Here is a 20,320-nt window from a genome sequence, read left to right as displayed (position 1 = left end):
AAACACAATCAATGTTTATGTGTAGATATATTTCCGTTTCTGAGGAGAACCCATGTACTATTTAATCACAAGCCCAACATTAGATGTAGACATGAAGAGTCCCACGGACTTACCATTGCCATCCTGATCCGTCCTCTGTACCACTTGGTGCGAATCTGTGCTTCGCTTTTTTATATGGGATATCGCAAGAGTGTCATTTTCCACAAACGGCGAAAGTTCGTACAGAATTTTGTCCTGGTAAAACGAACCTCGCTAAAAGCCGAAAAACGCAAAATATTAAATTCCATAAATGCTTTTATGTATTCAATTCAAATTGTTTAACAACGGCGGCCAAATTTACAACAACAATTGGTTTAGAGAAAGAAGAATATGCGAGAGATCTATGCGTCGAAACAGACATTCGTATACCAGCCGTCAACCATGCAAGATGGACGTTCCCGGTCAATAATCGTAAGGTTAATTCCCAAAACCATTACCAAAGAACTAAGGAGTGTATAAAGTACAAGAATAGGACGGAATCATACAAGGAGAAGCAGTCAACCGTTCTCAGTGATGTGTGAAAGATGCAAGGTATGCTCTAGGTGACTGGGTGAAATCAGTATTCAAATCGTGCACCACGCTAGAATGTTGTCGATATTAAATTAAGTGTCTCATTTTTGCTTTGATTGCATTTGTTCATATGTCTAAAGTGGAGATCTAATTCAACACAATGAATATACAACCCCTAGCCCCGAGTTAAGCGGAATTAGACAGAACATGAAGCAGAGCGCCAGACATTCTGAACGCTCTGTCCATGTTTACTTACAAGAGAATTATACTCATTGTAAAACTTAAAGGAGACCATTTAAGGGCTCGTGTACGCAAATGAAGTGATGCAATAACTCATCGTTGATGCCAGTTAATAATAACTATAAATAATACAATTAACAAACAAAGTAACAAAAGGTAGGAACCTGTTTTGTAATGGTCGTATATGTAAAGCTCGTTTTACTCTGTGGACATGTTAAAAGCGTTTCACATCAGTACAGACTTACAATAGAGGAAACGCTGGCTCAGGCCTAGTATCTTAGTCAAAGTAGAAAATAGGTGTTCCATGCAGAAAACCAAGTCCGGTAGAAAGGCTTTAATCTTATTGACCTTTTTTATACGGGAGAATGCACACTGCCTTGAGATATGTTTGTCTATATATTTGTAACATTAGAGGAGGTGCACAGAGACGCATGTTGAACATTGCAGCAGGTATCGACCGTCTGGTATAATTAAGACATTTGAATTTATCAGAAAATTTATCAAATTGTTATATTTCCTTTCAACTGATTCCGACTCATTCAATTTTCTTGAGAACATGATACATGTACAAGTTCCGTTATTATACTTGCAATCATGTGGCCCCCTTTTACAAAGCATTTTCAACATGTGCCATGAGTTTCTTCCTTAGATTTTCATTGACAGTGGTATAAATGTACAGTTGATATCAGTTCTACCTGATGTAAATAATGTATTAAAATAGATCATTGTTATCACTTTCTTATCACACCTGGATGCTATTATCAGACATTCTTTGCGTCTTTCATTGTGTGTGGCGGGCTCTTTTTGAACAGAAATCAGTGTATTATGTTAATCTGAACAAAGTTCTAAACAAAACATAAACTAAAGTTAGTTAAACTAAACTAAGTTCCAAACTAAACTCAAGGCGAATTGATACAATTATCACAATCATGACAGAGTTCGGTGTGTGCAGACTCCAGGGGATTCAACCCATCCGCAGGACAATACAAAAAAGGTGCTATGTTTCCTTTAACAATTAAATATAGAGCTCTACAAACGTGGAGAGCAAAGCACAGAGGGATTTAGATGAAAGATATCCGGTGCCACATGGTCGTTTGTATATCAGAGTCCTTGTGACTAGATGACTTGATTAAAATTAGACAAATATAATAAAAGGTATTTTCATTCCCAGGACCTTTTTGAACAAAGTCACCCTGTATTGCGACCTCAAACACAATGCCTGTCAGCTTTTAAAGCGGTTTTTGTGTGCAGGTGAACTTGACAAGGGGGCATCAAGGCATTGTGCGTTACAGCTCATGTAACAAAGGAAGTGGAAGATACAAAGTGACATTTGTAAAGACAACTAGGAAAATAAAAGATAAAAACAAGAGGAGTCCTTTAATGCACTGAAATGCCTGGCATCTATTATGTCTGCTTTTAAATCCTACTGATGAGATGAACATGGGGCATTGTTTTTTTTCCGTGTCCTCTTGTATTAAATTCATGGTACAGTTTACTAAGGGTATCGTTTCCGTGCTGAACATAAGTGACGTCTTAATAAATGTAACATAATGGGTTTGCCACTGGTGTACACGACTGTATGTTAAACAACTATATGTGACTTGCCCACTATTTTACACATGTTTTCCAATGACATAGTAAATAAAATAGTACTTATTTCTATAAAAGAAACTTATCAGTCAGGGCAAAGACATAACGCGAACAAATCATTTTCATATTACATCGGCTACTGCAGAGTATAATGTCTGTCAAGACAAATGATTAACAAAATTTTGTTCCAACAATTGCACTCATGTAACTGATCATTTTCAAATTTTGTCCATCCACATAATTTTCAGCAATTTACGAGAATTTAATTTTTATTATCCACTTAAATGGATCACTCTAGATTTCTCTCCGAGTGCCAAACTACAATTGTGATGATAACTTACCAGTGACGGTATGCACTCCTCCGTCGAGTTGTCACATGACAGTTCGATAGCTGCACCCGTATCGATGTCCTGGTAAAACTGGGCTGCCTGTAAGCAAAAGTACAAATATAATGAAACTATCATGCAACATTTTATTACATTTTAACGCATCTTGTAGTTGTTTAAATCACAAAGGAAAATCTTTATGGCCATACCTGGACAGTATTATTTCGAGATAGTCAGTGAAATTAGTTTACGTTATAGTATACAGCATAACCCACGTCCTTCTTACGTTGTAGGCCATCACATTCAGCTTTTACAAGAGAATGGTTTGTTCAGCATAAAGCAACAGCGTAAAAAAGTAAGCATAAACAGTGCTGACTGTTCAGTATTTCGACAAAGATTTGTTAAACTTTGTTAAACTCATTAGCAGGTTGGCGTTGCTCAGACCATGTAAAATGTACTTGGTTGATGTTTGTCACCTCCTCAAGAATTGTTCACCTATACGATGACGTTTGGACTTGTGTGTAGAGGAAGCCGGGGTGCCAAGAGCAAACAACTGATCTCTGGCAAACTACTGACGATGTACAAACTTGTTCGCTATTCTGGTGGAAGACAAGTGGTCTTAAGCGTTTATTACAGTCACCAGGGCCGGAGCGCGAAGGAATCTCGAAAACGGCTGCCTAAGACCGGTAAGGAACCCGCGGCCTCATGGCTGTTACTGTACGGAGAACCACTGTCACATGTTTGCCTAGCCCCACCCCACCCCACCCCCCACGTTTGCAATTCCCAGCTTACAACCTCATTCAGTCGATTCATACGGATAACCGGCATGCAAATGTCTATGACTTTGCACAAAAAAGTTGACATGAGCATTGTCTGTACCTATTATAAGACGGGATATCTTTAATATAAGTTGGGAACGCATCGATTTGCCTATATCAAACATAGGCTACAATGACGTCACAGTTAATTCGAAAGAAAAATGAAACAAGTGCCCGATAAAATGAATCCTGAGGAAACAAAGTGTACAACTGCAGTAATATGACATATCTGCTGAGGAAACAAATTGTACAAGTGCAGTAACGTAACTTATCTGCTGAGGAAACAAAGAGTACAAGTGCAACAATGTAACATATCTGCTGTAGTAATAATGCTAATCAAGTAAACGTCATCGGGCAAGTGTAGAAGTGCAACAATGTAAGACATTTGCTGTAGCATTGACAGTTTTATGATCTTGTTACAAAAGTTAATTGATGATACGCTGAGTTGCATACACAGAGGTAAAATAGGAAGACAATCACAGCAATACGTTTGAGTCTGTTCCGGGCCTTTTAGGTAATCGTTGGCATGTACACTGGTGGTTTACCAGAAGGTAATTAAGACGGCGTCAAGCGTGAGTGGTTAGGATATCCACATTGTCTTCTTTATTAAGACAGATTCACATTGAAAACCTCTGTAAGTACGTGACCAGGGTAAAATTAATTAGCTGGTCTTAAAAAATGGGTAAGAAGAACGCCTGGTAAAGCTTAACAATTAATCTAACAATTAATATGTACTGACCATCAATGCCCTCCATTAGCATTTAGGTCAAAAATTATAAAGATATACTTCTAAGGGTATTGACATTTTGCATGAACTATGTAATCTATCCGGAGATTGCTGGGAAATGTTACACCAATCTGGTTTCGGGAGAAAGAAGCAAAAGGGCTTACAATAAATTGTCCTAAAATAATGGTACAGCTGTTCAAATGTGTTCGCCAAGTAGAAAAAACTAACACACAAGAATAAAACAGTCCACTTTCAAAGGTCGCGGTATTAAGAAACTGGGCATTAGAAGGCTTTGAAGTGGACGAAGCCTGCTACACAGAGGGAGGTCCATGCCTCCTTCTTCTGCGGATGATTTCTTCTCCACTCGTTGAATCCCAACGGTATCTTTTCACAACTGTACATTTATCCGTAATTTTACGGCTCTCTTATGTATTCATTTTGTCAAATTGCCATTGCCCTATTTCAACAAAAAAGCAACGTAAAGTAGGGACGTATACTCATTTGATCCTTGTTAAGGTCACACTCAAGAAATTCCCACTTGCATGGTAACTGTCAGTTTGATATGTGCCCGGAGTAAACCAATGACCTTTGATAAGTTTCCGACAAACTTCCTCACGTGTGATATACAGGTATGCACATCATACTAACGTTAAACTTATGGTCTTATGTTTTATTTGATATTTGATGCTATGTACTGACTGCAGATCTTTGACCTTGGAGATTTAACCAAATATTAACATAAACACGATTTGGTTGGTGTTTTTTTTTTATTTACCTCTGTCTGACATTTTTACAATCTGGCTTCTTATACCTTCTTATCTATCTAAGCTTAAATGAACACAATGAAGTTATAAATAAACCAGTTTTGACATTTTATGTACTGTAATATCTACCGAGCTCTGGACACATAGACAGATACACTGCAAAAAATATTTTGATGATGTATATACTAATAAATCTTAAAATGCTTCCAGCACTTCCCATTTTTATTAGAAACATGAATTAACCATGATTAATGTTGGCACAAATAAACCTAGCGAAGATTCGCGGATAATAATAATAAACGTATATTTGTATTTTGACAGTAGGTATTATTATTGTTATTGTTTAAAGACACCACAAAAAGTTCAAACAAGTAGAACTGGCAGCATGTCCTATTTCTCACCCAAAATGGTAAAAGTTAAATAATGATATAATAGGCTTGATAGTAAAACACAAAACGTTTCACAGAGTTTTATTTAGATATACAGAAATCTCTTAAGGAAATAGAAACTTTGTTATCTGTAAAATTTTTAAAATATAATGATTAAAATATAACACAACTTAATCATTATTTACTGACAAGGAATTAACTTTGACCAAACGACCGTCTGTACATTAACGATGGGCCTGAGGTTTGGGTTGTAGATCCGTAGATGCCTAAAGCTATCATACTTCAAAGACGGATGATGAATGTGAACAAGCAAAACACAAATCAACCCCTACCCCTAATTATATGTACTTCACATTTTCAGATAAATTAGCTAGTGTGGCGACAAGAACAAAATCTTGTGACCATGGATTTTAAGCTGAAAGTTTGTGACCTTGAAAACCCATGATTAAACTTGATTAATGCTCTGTTTACGTGGTAGTCAAAGGCATTCAACAAACAAATATTAATATCACGTGACACTTTAAGCGAACTTGCAGTCAAATGAACTGAAAATGGAATTAAATTTGTCGAACTGGTTACATCACTTTGTAACTAAAACCACAGGATAATTTTGTTATGAAAAATTTATTGTATTTTAGTTCAAAGAATGGGTGATACGTCTGGATATAGACCGCCTGATTATCATGTACACTACTCAGAAGTGCAACGTTTGCTCTTCGTGTAGTAGAACTTTAGCTGTTACTCCGACTTTTCATGACTGAAAAAACAAATCCGTTCAACTGAATGAGCACCATCACGCTGTAGGTGGAGATATGCAGCAACCTCGTTATATTAGACTTATTTATCTATTTATTTGGTTGGTGTATTACGCCGTATTCAAGAATATTTCACATATACGACGGCTACCAGCAATATGGAGGGAGGAAACCAAGCAGAACCAGGGGAAAATCAGGACCATCGGCAGGTCGATTACATTGGGCATGTGTTGCTAGTTTTCGAGAGATGTTCTTAACCATGCTCTGGTCAAGTGTTACAAATCCATGGCTACTTGGATGTGAGTTTTTGAGAGCAGCTGTTAACTGTAACGGTAACATGTGAACATTAGATAGATATTTTTTTTCATTCGTTTATTTGGTGTCGGAAAACGACATTTTCTCCATCCTGAAATGGGATTGGCATCTACTGCGTTTGTACCTGGACATTTCATATAGCCATCTTGATACTCCAGTCTCGTGAAGAGTCACATCATACGCTTATTAATGTCAAATAATTTCAATCGCAAAATCCATATGACTGGCCAGGCCCCGTATGCAAGATAGGTTATCCAATGAAACGTTCAATTTCTTTTCTTCATTATCCTAGAATTTTTCTCTTTCTACATGATGCAAAGTTTTTATTCATTTATGGCCTGTAAATCTACCTGATCAGTTTATGGGCTTGAAAAACCAGTGAAAAATATCGCCACCAAACAGCACCTATAGTTGTCTACAGGATAAACATGAAACAGGAGCAAGCAAACTCCTTCGAAAAGTTATCTTGTTATTAAAAGGCGACAAATATTACTATGTTGTCATTAGTAGATCAAGAGAATGCTTTGAATTTAAACCCCAGATGTGTGGCTCAGAGAGATTTCAGTACGGTTAACCGTGTGTCAGCTGATTAAGTTGTATGTACCTGGACAAATGTTGTCGTCTGGCTCACTAATCATTCCATGACACGTGCTTTAGAAGAGATTATCTCTGGCTCAGTTCTCAGTCAGGTAATCCAAACACTATATTACAAGCTGCTTTTTTCTGGTCGCGTAATTTGGCCACAGATAGGACTTGGTGGTTGATTGACGGGATTTCTGATTGGACGTTTACACAGAAATTATGGCGTGATTCATCCAATGAGGATTTAGTTCTAAAGCAGGTTTTGCTTTGCTCTGTTGCACATAGCACAACAACACTTGTGTCCCTATTCAACCCTTAGCGTGTACTTGTCAAAAATACAATACAATGTGAAAAGTGTACTGGGCCATTCCTCTATCATTTATTAATAAACCTGAGAATTCAGTATTTCGTCTGCTGAAGATGACAAATAAAAACTGCGTGTTCTCGGTTTATTCGAGTATCTAAGCTTTTGCAGTATGATTTAGGCTAGAAAAGTTTAAAAATAAAAACACAATTGCCAAACAAATTGAAGCAAAGTTCCAGATTAATTCGTTGCTAAAGATTAAACTTGCACAGACTGAGTCTGAGTGATAACTGTAAAGGCGCACATGTAGATGTGCTTGTAAGGCCAAATAATAAAACACCATGCTTTGCCTGTAAAATCTCTCAGTTTTCATGATAACACTCCGTCTGGATGTGTTTCGAGTCCGACATAGACGGTTTCTTCCTCTTAATAAAAATCTCGACAGCTATTTCAGATAAACAATCAGATCTTAACCCAATACTGTGAAATGGTAAAATAGCCATCTGTAGCTAATGTAGTTACAGGACTGTAGTTATCTACTTGGTCGTCATGTGGTGAAGTGTTAACAAGTCTACTGCAAATGCAACTATAACCCTACTCGAGAGGCACCACAGCCATCTGCCACTTTCCAGCAATATGAGATTAGTATTCCGACAGAATTCTACGCACCAGGGGACTAAAAACATAACTTATAAGCAGTAGTAGGAGTTCGAACGTATGTGCGTAGAAATTCAAGTGTCACCAAATTATCAGTGTCTTACCACAAGGAATAAGACCGACCTTTGTCAAACAACCAGTCATTTGCTTCATGTTTTGGCACTTCTATAGTGTTGAGTGTTGCACGTGAAAACCCACTAAAACAACAGAGGCACTGACACAATTTAATCCTGTGAACACAGAAGCAAAGGAAGAAGCGGAACTTCTCATTGTACACAGAAATAATCTGACTGACAAATCAGCTTTTTTATGAGAAGAAAGCCCGTGGCAATAAAAGGAGGACACGTGAATGCTCTCGGTTCTGGTAATTATCAACAAGTGTTTACTTTACAGGTGCTATTTTCATGTGAGTTTTTCCATTCCTGTATATACAAGAGCTTTGTCACATTTTGATGATATGGATAATACCTTAGTACATGTTTGAATAATTAGGTAATTAAAATGGGATTGCTCGCATGGACATTTCAATGATTCAAGGACCCTAACATTTAGAAAATACATTTGTCCAAAGACTCGGTTTTTATGACCACTGTTTTACCACAAGTCATGGGGTATAAATTGCACACGTCATGTTTTACCGATGGGCATGTCGCCCACATGTTTACGAAAATCTATCGAAACACTTGGCGTTTCCATGTCTTTAATTAATACATTTAATCCAAACGAATAAATGCAAATCCAGAGAGGTGTCTTTGAATCATTCACATCCCTTGCTTGTGGTTAAACACAGCAGGTGACGTTTAACATGCAGCGTCCCATTCAGAAGGTGTGTTTTGTGGTGTACAGGTTGTTCATCGAACACGTGCCTTTAAATTTCCATCCCTCGTTTGACAAAAATAGCTCTCCTCGGGCGAATGAGAGGTGGGTGCACCTTACATGTAATTGGTCATATTACATCGCAGTATTGTTTAAGACAATAGCCAGGGACGGCTAGCAAACTCCGAACGAGAAAATCCCAACCTGTGGCTTGCCGCATGCTCACACTACCTCCCTGTGGAGGCATGTGTTTATTTTTGTTTTTTTGTTTTGCTTTCAATATGAACAACAGGACCGTTCATGGGCACTAATTGTTCCGCTCGTGTGAGCAAACCGTTGCCAACCTTGTTGTATATGCACGCGTTAGTCATGACAGTATGAGTGGGCTTGCGCGTCTGATGACAAGCTGTCAGCTGATTTACTCACAGCTATCTGCTTTCAACTGATACATTGATGAACTTGTAATCTAAAAGTTCTTTTTACCCAACGAACCTTGCTAATTATGACACCGTCCGTAAGGCAAAGAATAAAAATTAAATAGCCTCAAAGGGGTACGATTTTCACGTGCTACAACAGTTAAAACCATCAATATTTAAAGGGAATATTAACAATTCTTTTCCTTAAGCGCAACCATAAACATGGAACAAAACAGGTATGAAGTAGGAGCACTATTGTGCTCTACTACCTCACTGCATGTTGAACGTCCTGTCTGACTGCAGCTTTCATGTTAACAGCCTAATACCTACCACTGTGTCAGTAGTGGGCTAACGGAATACACTGATTCATGTTTCACTGACTCCTTCCATACAATGTTAACTGACTGTATGAGTATCAGTGACTGATTGACTATTTGTTGCTAAATGTTCTTTTTATTAATTTATTGACTAATTAATTATCAGACTGTTTGTATGACTGGTTGATTGCCGAGGTGTATGTTAAGTGACTTGTACTGGCGTAGTAACTAACTGAATTGAACAACTGCATTTAATAATTAATGTGTAGATAAAAGACACTTATTGATGTAATTTAATTTAAGTCTGCTTGCAAAGTATGATGTAATCATCGGTATTTCATCGATATTGCTGAGAAATATCAACAGGGTCTATTACAGGGTGTTATGCAACTGTGTACACGTATATGTAATATATGAGCCTTGTGCTGATAGATGGACATGTAATATCAAGGGTATTACATTGTTTTTATCGACGGTATTTTTGGCCTTTCTAATGAACGATTGCTTCAATATCAAATGACACAATAGTGCTGTTTTATAATTTTTGGCTTGTTGAGTTGTGTGGACAATTGGATGTCTCTGAATCAAATTCCGAGACTTAATTGTGTAAGGCTTTTGTCACAGAGTGTTACTGTAAAGCCAGCCTGTGGCCATTCACATTTGATCCGCGTGTACTGCTCTCACATCATCGCCGCAAGTTCTCGCTCGGGCAAGTTAATCCTGACACACTTTTCCTTGGGGCAATCCCTATATTAACCTTATTTATCTATTTTAAGATGTGGTGATTAGATATCGGTCCATGGCGATCTGAGAATAGCATCAAGCGGTGGACATTGACGGATATCCAATGGAGATACCCGAGACTCATCTAGAAAATCCACGTGACTAACCGGACGCGATATTTATGAATGAAATGCCCAAACAGGAAAACTATGTAGGTTAGACCGTGAAAGAGGGTGTAAAACGTAAGTACAAGTACAGAATATGACAAACTTTTACTGAATAAGAAATATCAAGGTATTAAAGAGATACACCCGTGAGCTTTAAAAAAATGTGAATGTTCATAATTGATTAACGTAATTAATTATTTATTTATTTATTTGTAAATAAGAATATTTCATTTAAACGACGGCAGCCAGTATTATGGTGGGTGTAAACCCGTGAGAAACACACGACCATCCTCAGATTGCTGCAAGACATTCCCACTTACGACCGGAGAGGAAGCCAGCATGGGCTCACAGTGACCGTATTGGTTGTATCTATTTAAAGGCCATTGGAATGAGTGAATTAACGTCTATGGTCACTTTGATCTACAATCATAAATGGAAATTTGGTACATGTACCGCCTCAGGGCAAGCGCTTTATGTTCACTTACGATGTGTTATTTGCTATCAACGATCTGCATTTAATCTCTCTAATTATCTTCATTCTAATTTAATAAACAGTTAACTCGCAGAAAAAGGGAACAATAAATCCATTGTCAATGCACAAATAAATTTTAAAAAATACATATCTGATAATCATCGAACTAATGCCGATTATTACCTCTGCGCGGAAGTGAACTGGCTTTGTGCCCTAGGTCAGTGCTAGTCCCACGCTCCGCTACCAAACCGGTTGTAGGTGACATGACCCAGTCGTAACGGGGATATTTACACCGGGACCCCAGTCCATGTCTGATTGACCTGGATAAGTTCATAATGTATTTTAATTTGAATCGTGACTTTTTTCTACCTCTACTATGTGTTATCAGATCTTACCAAATCATTCGTGCCGTTCTTCTCGAATAGTGAGCCATTGCATATGACAAAGAGCGGCACATTTGAATCCAGCGTGCTGCTCCTCTTTAGGCGCATGTGCATGGGCCTATTGTCGTCGATATACAGCGATACGTGGAGCTCCTCCGGAAAGCCCTCTTGGATGTTGATGGAACTTGTCTCGGCGACCACTGCATTCATCAAAAAAAAAAAAAGGTGAAAGTAAATTAAACAACATTACACAATAAAATACACAGTAAACTGTAACCCGTAAAACTGTGTACGTTGGAGAATCCATACGCTATGATTTTGTTCACTTCATACGTCTTCACATTTTCAATTATCGCTCCAAATCAATTAACTGTAGTCATTTTGTTCAACATTTATTCAAAATCAGATTATTTAAGAAGACACCAAAGGTGCACCGAAACAAACTTGGACAAAGTAGCCTGTTGACGTTCAATCATAAAAGTTGAACGGTGCATCCAAAGTCTGGCATTTAAATAGTTGAGCCATTATGATGAAATTATGTATGAAAAGCCTCGAATACGATGGTCAGCCAAGTGGTGACCCAGAAGAATGTTACCTGGAACTTTAGTCTAATGGTGCATTCAAAGAACGCCATGTACAGCCACGGCCTAAATGGTGCATCAAAAGTATGTCATGTAGAAGTTTAGCCTCAGCCTAAATGGTGCATCAAAAGTATGTCATGTAGAAGTTTAGCCTCAGCCTAAATGGTGCATCAAAAGTATGTCATGTAGAAGTTTAGCCTCGGCTTAAATGGTGCATGAAAAGTATGTCATGTAGAAGTTTAGCCACGGCCTAAATGGTGCATCAAAGGTATGTCATGTAGTAGTTTAGCCACGGCCTAAATGGTGCATCAAAGGTATGTCATGTAATAGTTTAGTCACGGCCTAAATGGTGCATCAAATGTATGTCATGTAGAAGTTTAGCCACGGCCTAAATGGTGCATCAAAAGTATGTCATGTAGAAGTTTAGCCACGGCTTAAATGGTGCATCAAAAGTATGTCATGTAGAAGTTTAGCCTACGGCCTAAATGGTGCATCAAAAGTATGTCATGTAGAAGTTTAGTCACGGCCTAAATGGTGCATCAAAAGTATGTCATGTAGTAGTTTAGCCTCAGCTTAAATGGTGCATCAAAAGTATGTCACGTAGAAGTTTTGCCACGGCCTAAATGATGTATCAAAAATATGTCATGTAGAAGTTTAGCCACGGCCTAAATGGAGCATCAAAAGTATGTCATGTAGAAGTTTAGCCACGGCCTAAATGGTGCATCAGAAGTATGTCATGTAGTAGTTTAGCCTCGGCCTAAATGGTGCATCAAAAGTATGTCATGTAGTAGTTTAGCCACGGCCTAAATGGTGCATCAAAAGTATGTCATGTAGTAGTTTAGACACGGCCTAAATGGTGCATCAAAAGTATGTCATGTAGTAGTTTAGCCACGGCCTAAATGGTGCATCAAAAGGCAGGCGTGTGATTCAGCCAAATTCCAAATGGTAGTATATCAACAAATTCTAAACAAACATATCTTGAATAGTTTAGAAATTTCACGGATTTGATTAGTTCGAGGTTAAAGGGGTACTCAAAAATGTTTCGCTTACACGATGGCAATCTTTATGGGTGAAGGAAACCGAAGTGTCTGGAGCAAACCATCGGCGAGTTGAACCAAATTTCTCACATTTGTCGCACAGATTTTCGGCCTTGGAATTAGCCATATGATCGTGACCGGCCAATCAAAGAGAAACATCTCAGCCGCGATGCCACGATCGACCACCAATTATTCCTGCACAAATGTTCGTGAAATATTAGCCTAGTGTGTCGTCGTCGGTGACCTCCCGTCTCTGCCATATTATTACACATTAAAGTCTTCTTGTCATATCAGATATCTCAGGTTTCAAGCCACTATCGGGACAGTACATGCATAATGATCGCATAAACTCAATGATGTAAGCTTGAGTGACGCATAATTATTAAATATTCTTAAGGAAAACTTACATGTAGAGAAGGAAGTTTGAAACACGGGATATCATCACTACATAGCCAAATTAGGGCAACCTATAGATTGACACTCTGTATACAAATTGATGGAGTACATGAGACTTTTCTTAAAATCCCGCTCACGTTTTGCTTCCTGATCTAGTATGTTGTTCAAGTGCTGTAGGACAAGTACTACAATGTGTATACACAATGCTGTACCAAGCTGCATACCTCAACCTGAGGTTTAATGTCTCTGTTGACGTCTCAGTTAGGTGCAGAGATATGGGACGATACCATTTATCATAATGTTACCATAGATAAGACTAATGAAGTCTCTTTTGACGGTTGTCCTTCAATACAACTGCCTCAAGCATATGGAACTAGCCTTTGACTCAAATGTTACAGTTTGTACCACTTTCATGCCATCAACCTAGATGATGGATTCTCAAGTCACTGGATGCTTCTGGCAAGAAAAGAAAATCAGAGCGGGAAGCAAGCTGAGCACAAAATAATGTCCCTTAAAGCTGGCTAACACTAATCTATCAGGTGGGAAATATTGCTTTCTCCACCAAGAAGTCTCAGCTGACCATACCACTTATCCATTGCTTTAAAAATATTGGCCGCCATCGTGTAAGTCAAAAATTCTTGAGCATGGCGTTCAACAACAATCAATAAGCACAACTTTATCTGCCTGCAATGCCTACAACGTGATTGGGTTGTTTGCGTCCCAAATTCACTCCCAAACCTACAAGCATTGAATTCAACAGATACCATCATCATTACAGCTATTACCAAACAAAATGCGACAACCTTCAACATTGCCTGCAATCTAGGCAAAACAGGTACTATCCAACAAGCATGTTATATAAAGTCACACCCAGGGACATTATCCTTCCGTTGCATACATGGGTATGTGGGGGTGCACGGTATTATTACATGTTATTAGAACATCTAAGACAATAAGTCGTAATAAACAGTTGTTCATCTGCAATGGTCAGGGACTGTCGAATGTGACAGCCTGTGAACCACACAACACCGTAACTGTAACTAAATATTATTCGAAAAGAACCGAGTTTATTCTGCCGCATAGCCAGAGAAATCGCCACCTATTTCGATGCAGATTGAACAACATAATGCTTTGTACAAATTGTCTTCAGGTATATGCTTCAGGTTTACTACACCTGAGTTTCGTAGTCACTACCAGGCTATTTGAGGATATGCACAAAAGCTACACTGCATTCTTCATCTTCTTCATATAAACGCATTCACAATGGATGCGTGTTGTAACAATTGAACGATATCAACTAACTAATCTTATCTCACATAAATTCTTTCGTCTTTTAAAAACCAACTCTGCACAGAAAAAAAAACCCTGATCTAAATAGTATCGGAACGGCCTTGAAACTATACATCACAATGGGGTTGTGTCCATGGGACGTTCCTCATACTCTCCTATACGTCTATTAATAAATGTTAGTTTATGGTAAAAATATATATTTATATATATATGATAACTCTGGCTTGGAGATGAAGATTGAAGGCCGTGGAGTTTGAATTAGTGGCTAATCTAACCTGCTGCTAACTGCATGCTTGAGAGGTTCTGGGCCGAGACAGTCCTTCTGTCAAACTCTATATCAGAGCCAACGTTACCGACCGCTTGTTTAATTAAGAACCGACATTGTAATAAGTTTAAGGTAAACATGGGTGCCTCCAGGTACTTGTTAAGCTATCACTGACCCCAAGGTTTATGAAAAACGTGTTCTATACAATACATGTATTTTAAACTCTAAGCGTCGCGACATGAAATAAACATTAAAATAAAACGAGGTATAATAGCGTGTACAATGCAAGAAAAAATCTTTTAAGAAAAAAATCCCTCTTATAGCATATGCTAATTTTATATTTATTTATTTATTTATTTGATTGGTGTTTTACTGCGTACTCAAGAATATTTCACTTATTCAACGGCGGCCAACATTATGGTGGTAGGAAACCGGGCAGAGCCCGGTGGAAAACCCACCACCATCCGCAGGTTGCTGGCAGACTGCTAATTTTATAAGATGGGTAACTAAATTTAAGAATATAATTTTGACACCATCTGTGTGCATATTAACAGTTAAATTTAATTTTTAAAAAACTTTACAAATGACATTTTTCAAAACGAAATCAAAGGACTCTTACCTGTCGCGGGTTTTACGTATTCCATGCAGCAGGCAAGCATTACTGATATTAAAATCCATGTTTGCATTATGCCTTTGTTCATAGCGGTATAAGCAGGCACGTGGTCGACCGACGGGGGCTAGAGACAGTCTAAACGCGCTCGGCTGCACGTCTGTCTCCTTTATAAGCGCTTAGTCAAGCCCCTGACGAGAGCTCGCGCTGCCTACAATACACTTGCAGCGTTTTACCACCAGTCAGCTGATATCGAGAACTCCCCAGGTTTCCTTGTTTTTTTTCCCTCTTCGCCTGTCTCTTTTATCTACAAATTTGTTATCTTCAAAAGGCATCACAAAACACAGAGATTACTTAAGATCAAACCAGATGAGTATATCAGCCCAGACAGCCTTTCTTTAATCATGGCTTTTTGTCAGTTACTAAACGTATGTATATGTGTACTTACGAACCAGCTATACGAGCAAATCAAGAATTAAAATTGAAACACAACATGTGTTAAATAAATTAAAAGTAAATGGATGCGACATTCATGTCCCAGCTAGGAGCAGATATATGATGTCTGGGAGTTTATTACGATCAACAGAAAGACCTTTGTTGTTTCCCGCAGCGATAAGATCTGCCTTTTACGGCAATCTCAAAGCCTTACCTGTGACTTGTGACAAGATAGCTGCTAACACTTACACTGCACTTGAGCAATTCAGGACAGACTATCGGCACATCAAAACGGTATGTGACCAACAAAACTCCAGCTCGTAAATTCTACCAAACTAAAGCCATTACTTCAGACAAATCCAAGACATGGAGACATCAAAGTTAACAAAAAAAAAACCAATTAAGTGTCGCTTTGTCAGTGAAGAGTTTTCCTAGCGTAGCTAAATGTATGTATACCATTAGGGGGAAATGTGCTTAAGCAGCCTAATACTGCAGGATATTGAGAATCCACTATGTCAAGTCTACTTCAACATGACACTTGTCACTAGCCATATTTAAAAAAAAAACAAATTAAATATATCAGACACAATTGTCATATGGCAACATCATGTTGATCACACTGTGCACTGATGGACGGTGTAGAATGTTATATGGACTAACGGCAATATAGCAGTACCACGGCTACGTATCAACACCTGTGCGTATACGAATAAACAAAGGCTATTCAGGTATGTATCAACACCAACTGTACCGCTACGTATCAACAAAAGCCATATTTCTATGCAAGGACACGAGCTATGCCTCTATGTATGGACATCATCTATACAGCTACGTATTGACACTAGTTACACGGCTACGCAGCATAAGAATCAACAGCAAGGTAATTTATCAACACCTCTTTTCCACACCAGCCATACGATTACAAGTATACATTTATACGGTTATGCATCAACACCACAAGTACGGCGTAAAACACCAATCAAACAAACAAACAAATCAACACCACATGTATGGTTGTACGTATCAGCACTAGCTATACGGCTGATGCAAACATACGGAGGTGTAAAGCAATACTGATATGGTCACACATGCACACTTTCAGCTCAACGTCTTCTTCCATACTGGAAGTCACGTGCTACAGGTCTCCATATTTACTAACGTCATTGATACAGAAAGACGGGTCAATGATGAGCTGTACCTGTCTAGTAAGCTACTTCAGTCGGATAAAATTCTTTTCTTAAGCCGCTTTCTCACGAAGCGATTTGTTGAACGCTAGAAATCGTATGAAACAGGGTTTGTCCTAGTTTCAAATGCGATATGCATGTGAATGCGGCATTCATCTGATACGCCTTCAAGGCCCCTATACTAACGTACCTCGAACATGTCTAGAGTCGTATACACTCCTCGAGACAGCCTTACGAGACCACATCATTAACCTAAGACGTTTCTCTGGACCTCTTCCACACTTTCACAAGGCCACATCATTCATTCATTGCACTTCTCAGGAGCATCCAACTAAACTACTTCATTTGTAACTCTTACCATCCCAATACATCCATGAAGCTCAAAGAAGAGCTACAAACCTTCCGTCAAAGTGCCGTCTGGGCCTCTGTCTTCCAGCCTCAGTCGTTTAATATTCAATTCTGTGACAACATAACTTTAAGGTCAGAATACTACAGAATGGTGGCCTATCACGTAAGAGCTGTGACTTAAGCAAGAAAGGTAACACAGTAAAGGACGCTACTGAAGAAAGTGGGTGACTGTTGCCCAGTTTATACGCCCAGTAAATAAAATATAACAAGTCTACAGCATAGAGAGTAAAACCAGATCAACGCGGGCGTTGTGCTACATACTTGGGAAATGGTCACACGTATAGCCGGTGAAATCCGGAATCTTGTTCATTCTAAGTCAAATGCCGTTACTTGTCCCTGTCAGGGTTTCACTCCCATTATTGATGTGTATACATAAAGATTAGCCACGTACAACCCACCCCGCCTAGCCCCTCTACCCAGACTTTCAGATTGATTTGATTAACAAGATGTAACTACAGACATTTAAAACAAGCAATAACTGTTCAAACAAAGAACACGAACAACCCCTTGCATTGGATTTGTCAACAGTTGCACGAGATACATTTCCTCCTGCAGTTGCTTTATTATGAGAATGGCAAGATTTCTTATGTTCTGCACCTTACACTAACTTAATTATATTAATACAGTAATTAAAAGCGATCAAAAACACGTCAGGCAAACGTTATTTCCTTAAACTATAAAACCTTTAGTTTATAACCAGGCGCTAGCACTAGCCTAACATTTTCATTAAGATTATTTGTTATCGTTAAATGTTCGTCTGTTCAGAAGCTGGAGATTTCTAACCGCAGCATAAATTTCATGCCATGTTTGTATAAAGTAAATGCTGATAAATCATGACAATAAGAACGAGAAGTGACTGGGAATTATGTATCTGCATGTATATTGATCACTACACTGTAGGTCTTCAAATCTGACTATAGCGAACCCAGAAGATTGGGGCAGAGGAGGAAATATAAACCTTGTGTTCTTTGTTTCTGGGCTGTTTTAAAGTTAACCTTTGGCGGGAGTAAGGAACATTGCCTATTTATAGAAAGTGTATGACAAATACGCAAAACAAAAGATCACGTTTTGGCTTTTTGGTAGTGACAATGACATAGAAGTTGGCTCAGGTGGCGTAGATATGAGACATTAAGTCCTTTTGTTGACGATGACACTTTTATCGGGGACATCATATCTATAGATGTAGACTGAATAATTGTACATTAAGAGATGTGTGCTTTAGCGGACCCATTTCACTAGGACAACTTTATCGGCTAAAAAGTCAATTGTTTAAATGTCGTTAATTTAGTTTATGCCATTCTCATAGTTAACCATATAGCAATCTATAGCAAAACTTTCGGTCACAAGAAAAGAGTAACCATTTGATACCACGCTGGGAAACCCTTCTGTCCCCAAAAAACATTCTGTTGACAGTTGGAAAACACTTGATGTGGAGTTCACAGTCACAGTCTTATCTGCTGGATGATTTTACACGTGGTGTGACATCATGTAGGGCCGTATTTTTACACTCGCCTGTTTCCATATATAATTAGGAATGTGTGAAAGGATGGTAGAAGCGCTGTATGTAATGGTGGTTTGGAAACAAAAACCTGTAAGTGGTCGAAAAAAAGAGTCATTAACTAAATTTAAGTGCGCGCTATTCATTTACTGAATGACATGAAAATTATATTTTCACGTTGATGAAGTGTAAGAACGCATTGCTCTAGGACAGTCACCGTTCCTTCTGGGTGTGTCTCTCATGAGACATGTTGATATTATGAAAAGATCACATGTTAATGAAGTAGCCCCTCAGGTATATTCACTGGGATTTTAAAGTGTTAAAATACCTGCCAATGAAGTACCGAATGAACGTGGATTTCCGGAAGCTAATTAGTATTTCCCACAGACCACAAACCACAAGGTGTACCCATTTTTTAAAGCTTAGGTCAATTATTGTTCACCGTAACTTATTTAACTATATTAACCTTTATCATTAAGTTCCTGTGAACATCAAGCAGGGATGAATGCGCGGAGGTGTCGTATGTTCAGCTTGAATAATAGCAATTATTATTATTCGCATCCGGGTGCCTGTTTCTAAGAATGACCGGCATGTCTTTCAGTTCCATTCTTTTCTACAATATCTTTAAATTTTTGAGATGTTTGCCTAATAGTAATTTGTAAGTGAATCAAGACTTGTTTTACACTCCGGACTTCGTCACACATTTAGACGCCTCTGCAATTAACTTTCTATGAATTCATCCCTCGCCTTGATCTTAAATTAACAGCGGATTTCTCTTGGGTAACAGTTTCTTTGTTGTTAACGGATCTGCCCGATAAGGAGGAATCCACACGAAGGCATAACCTATACAATTAGATTCTCTTCAGGAAGTTTTGTAATCCGTTCATAGTTATTACAACGCTTGTTTTAGAGAAGGAAAATGTCATTTCTTGTAATCTGAATGACAAAGAAATAGTCGTTGACAGACTGTTTAATATTGATTTGTTTACAAAGCGTTTTATATGTGAGATTTTACAAAATAGATCTGTTTCCTTGTTTCGACTTAACTTGAGATCTGGTAAAAATAATCATCATTATTATAACAGAAACATTGTTTAGTATAGCTACGGTTGCTGGGAGGTGAGGGAAGCTATCAGCCCTTGGCATAGCTGACACGATTTTGGCTGCTCAGAGAAAATTTGACTAAATTTCAGGTTTTGGTCTCTTTAAATCTGGGTTTGTCTCATGTCTCAGTGTGTATATGTGATAAATAAGTTGTTTACATAGTTAGTTGTTGGGAAAACTTCGTATTTGTTCTGGATTTGAC

General features: G+C 38.3%; 1 protein-coding gene across 1 annotated transcript in view; it reads right to left on the bottom strand.

The window, feature by feature from the left end:
* The window catches only part of LOC135467537 (uncharacterized), a 58,166-nt gene that overhangs the window by 11,480 nt on the left and 26,366 nt on the right, over nt 1-20,320 (bottom strand). The window contains exons 2-4 of the mRNA XM_064745309.1: nt 11,323-11,510; nt 2,721-2,807; nt 114-252 (exon numbers count right to left, since the gene is read on the bottom strand). Of these exons, the coding sequence (XP_064601379.1) occupies nt 114-252; nt 2,721-2,807; nt 11,323-11,510 (414 nt within the window). The remainder of the gene's footprint in view (nt 1-113; nt 253-2,720; nt 2,808-11,322; nt 11,511-20,320) is intronic.

The sequence above is a fragment of the Liolophura sinensis genome, chromosome 6, assembly GCF_032854445.1.
Source record: "Liolophura sinensis isolate JHLJ2023 chromosome 6, CUHK_Ljap_v2, whole genome shotgun sequence".
Lineage (NCBI taxonomy): Eukaryota > Metazoa > Mollusca > Polyplacophora > Chitonida > Chitonidae > Liolophura > Liolophura sinensis.
Note: the sequence above shows the minus strand (reverse complement) of the source record. Positions and strands in the feature narration are given on the sequence as shown.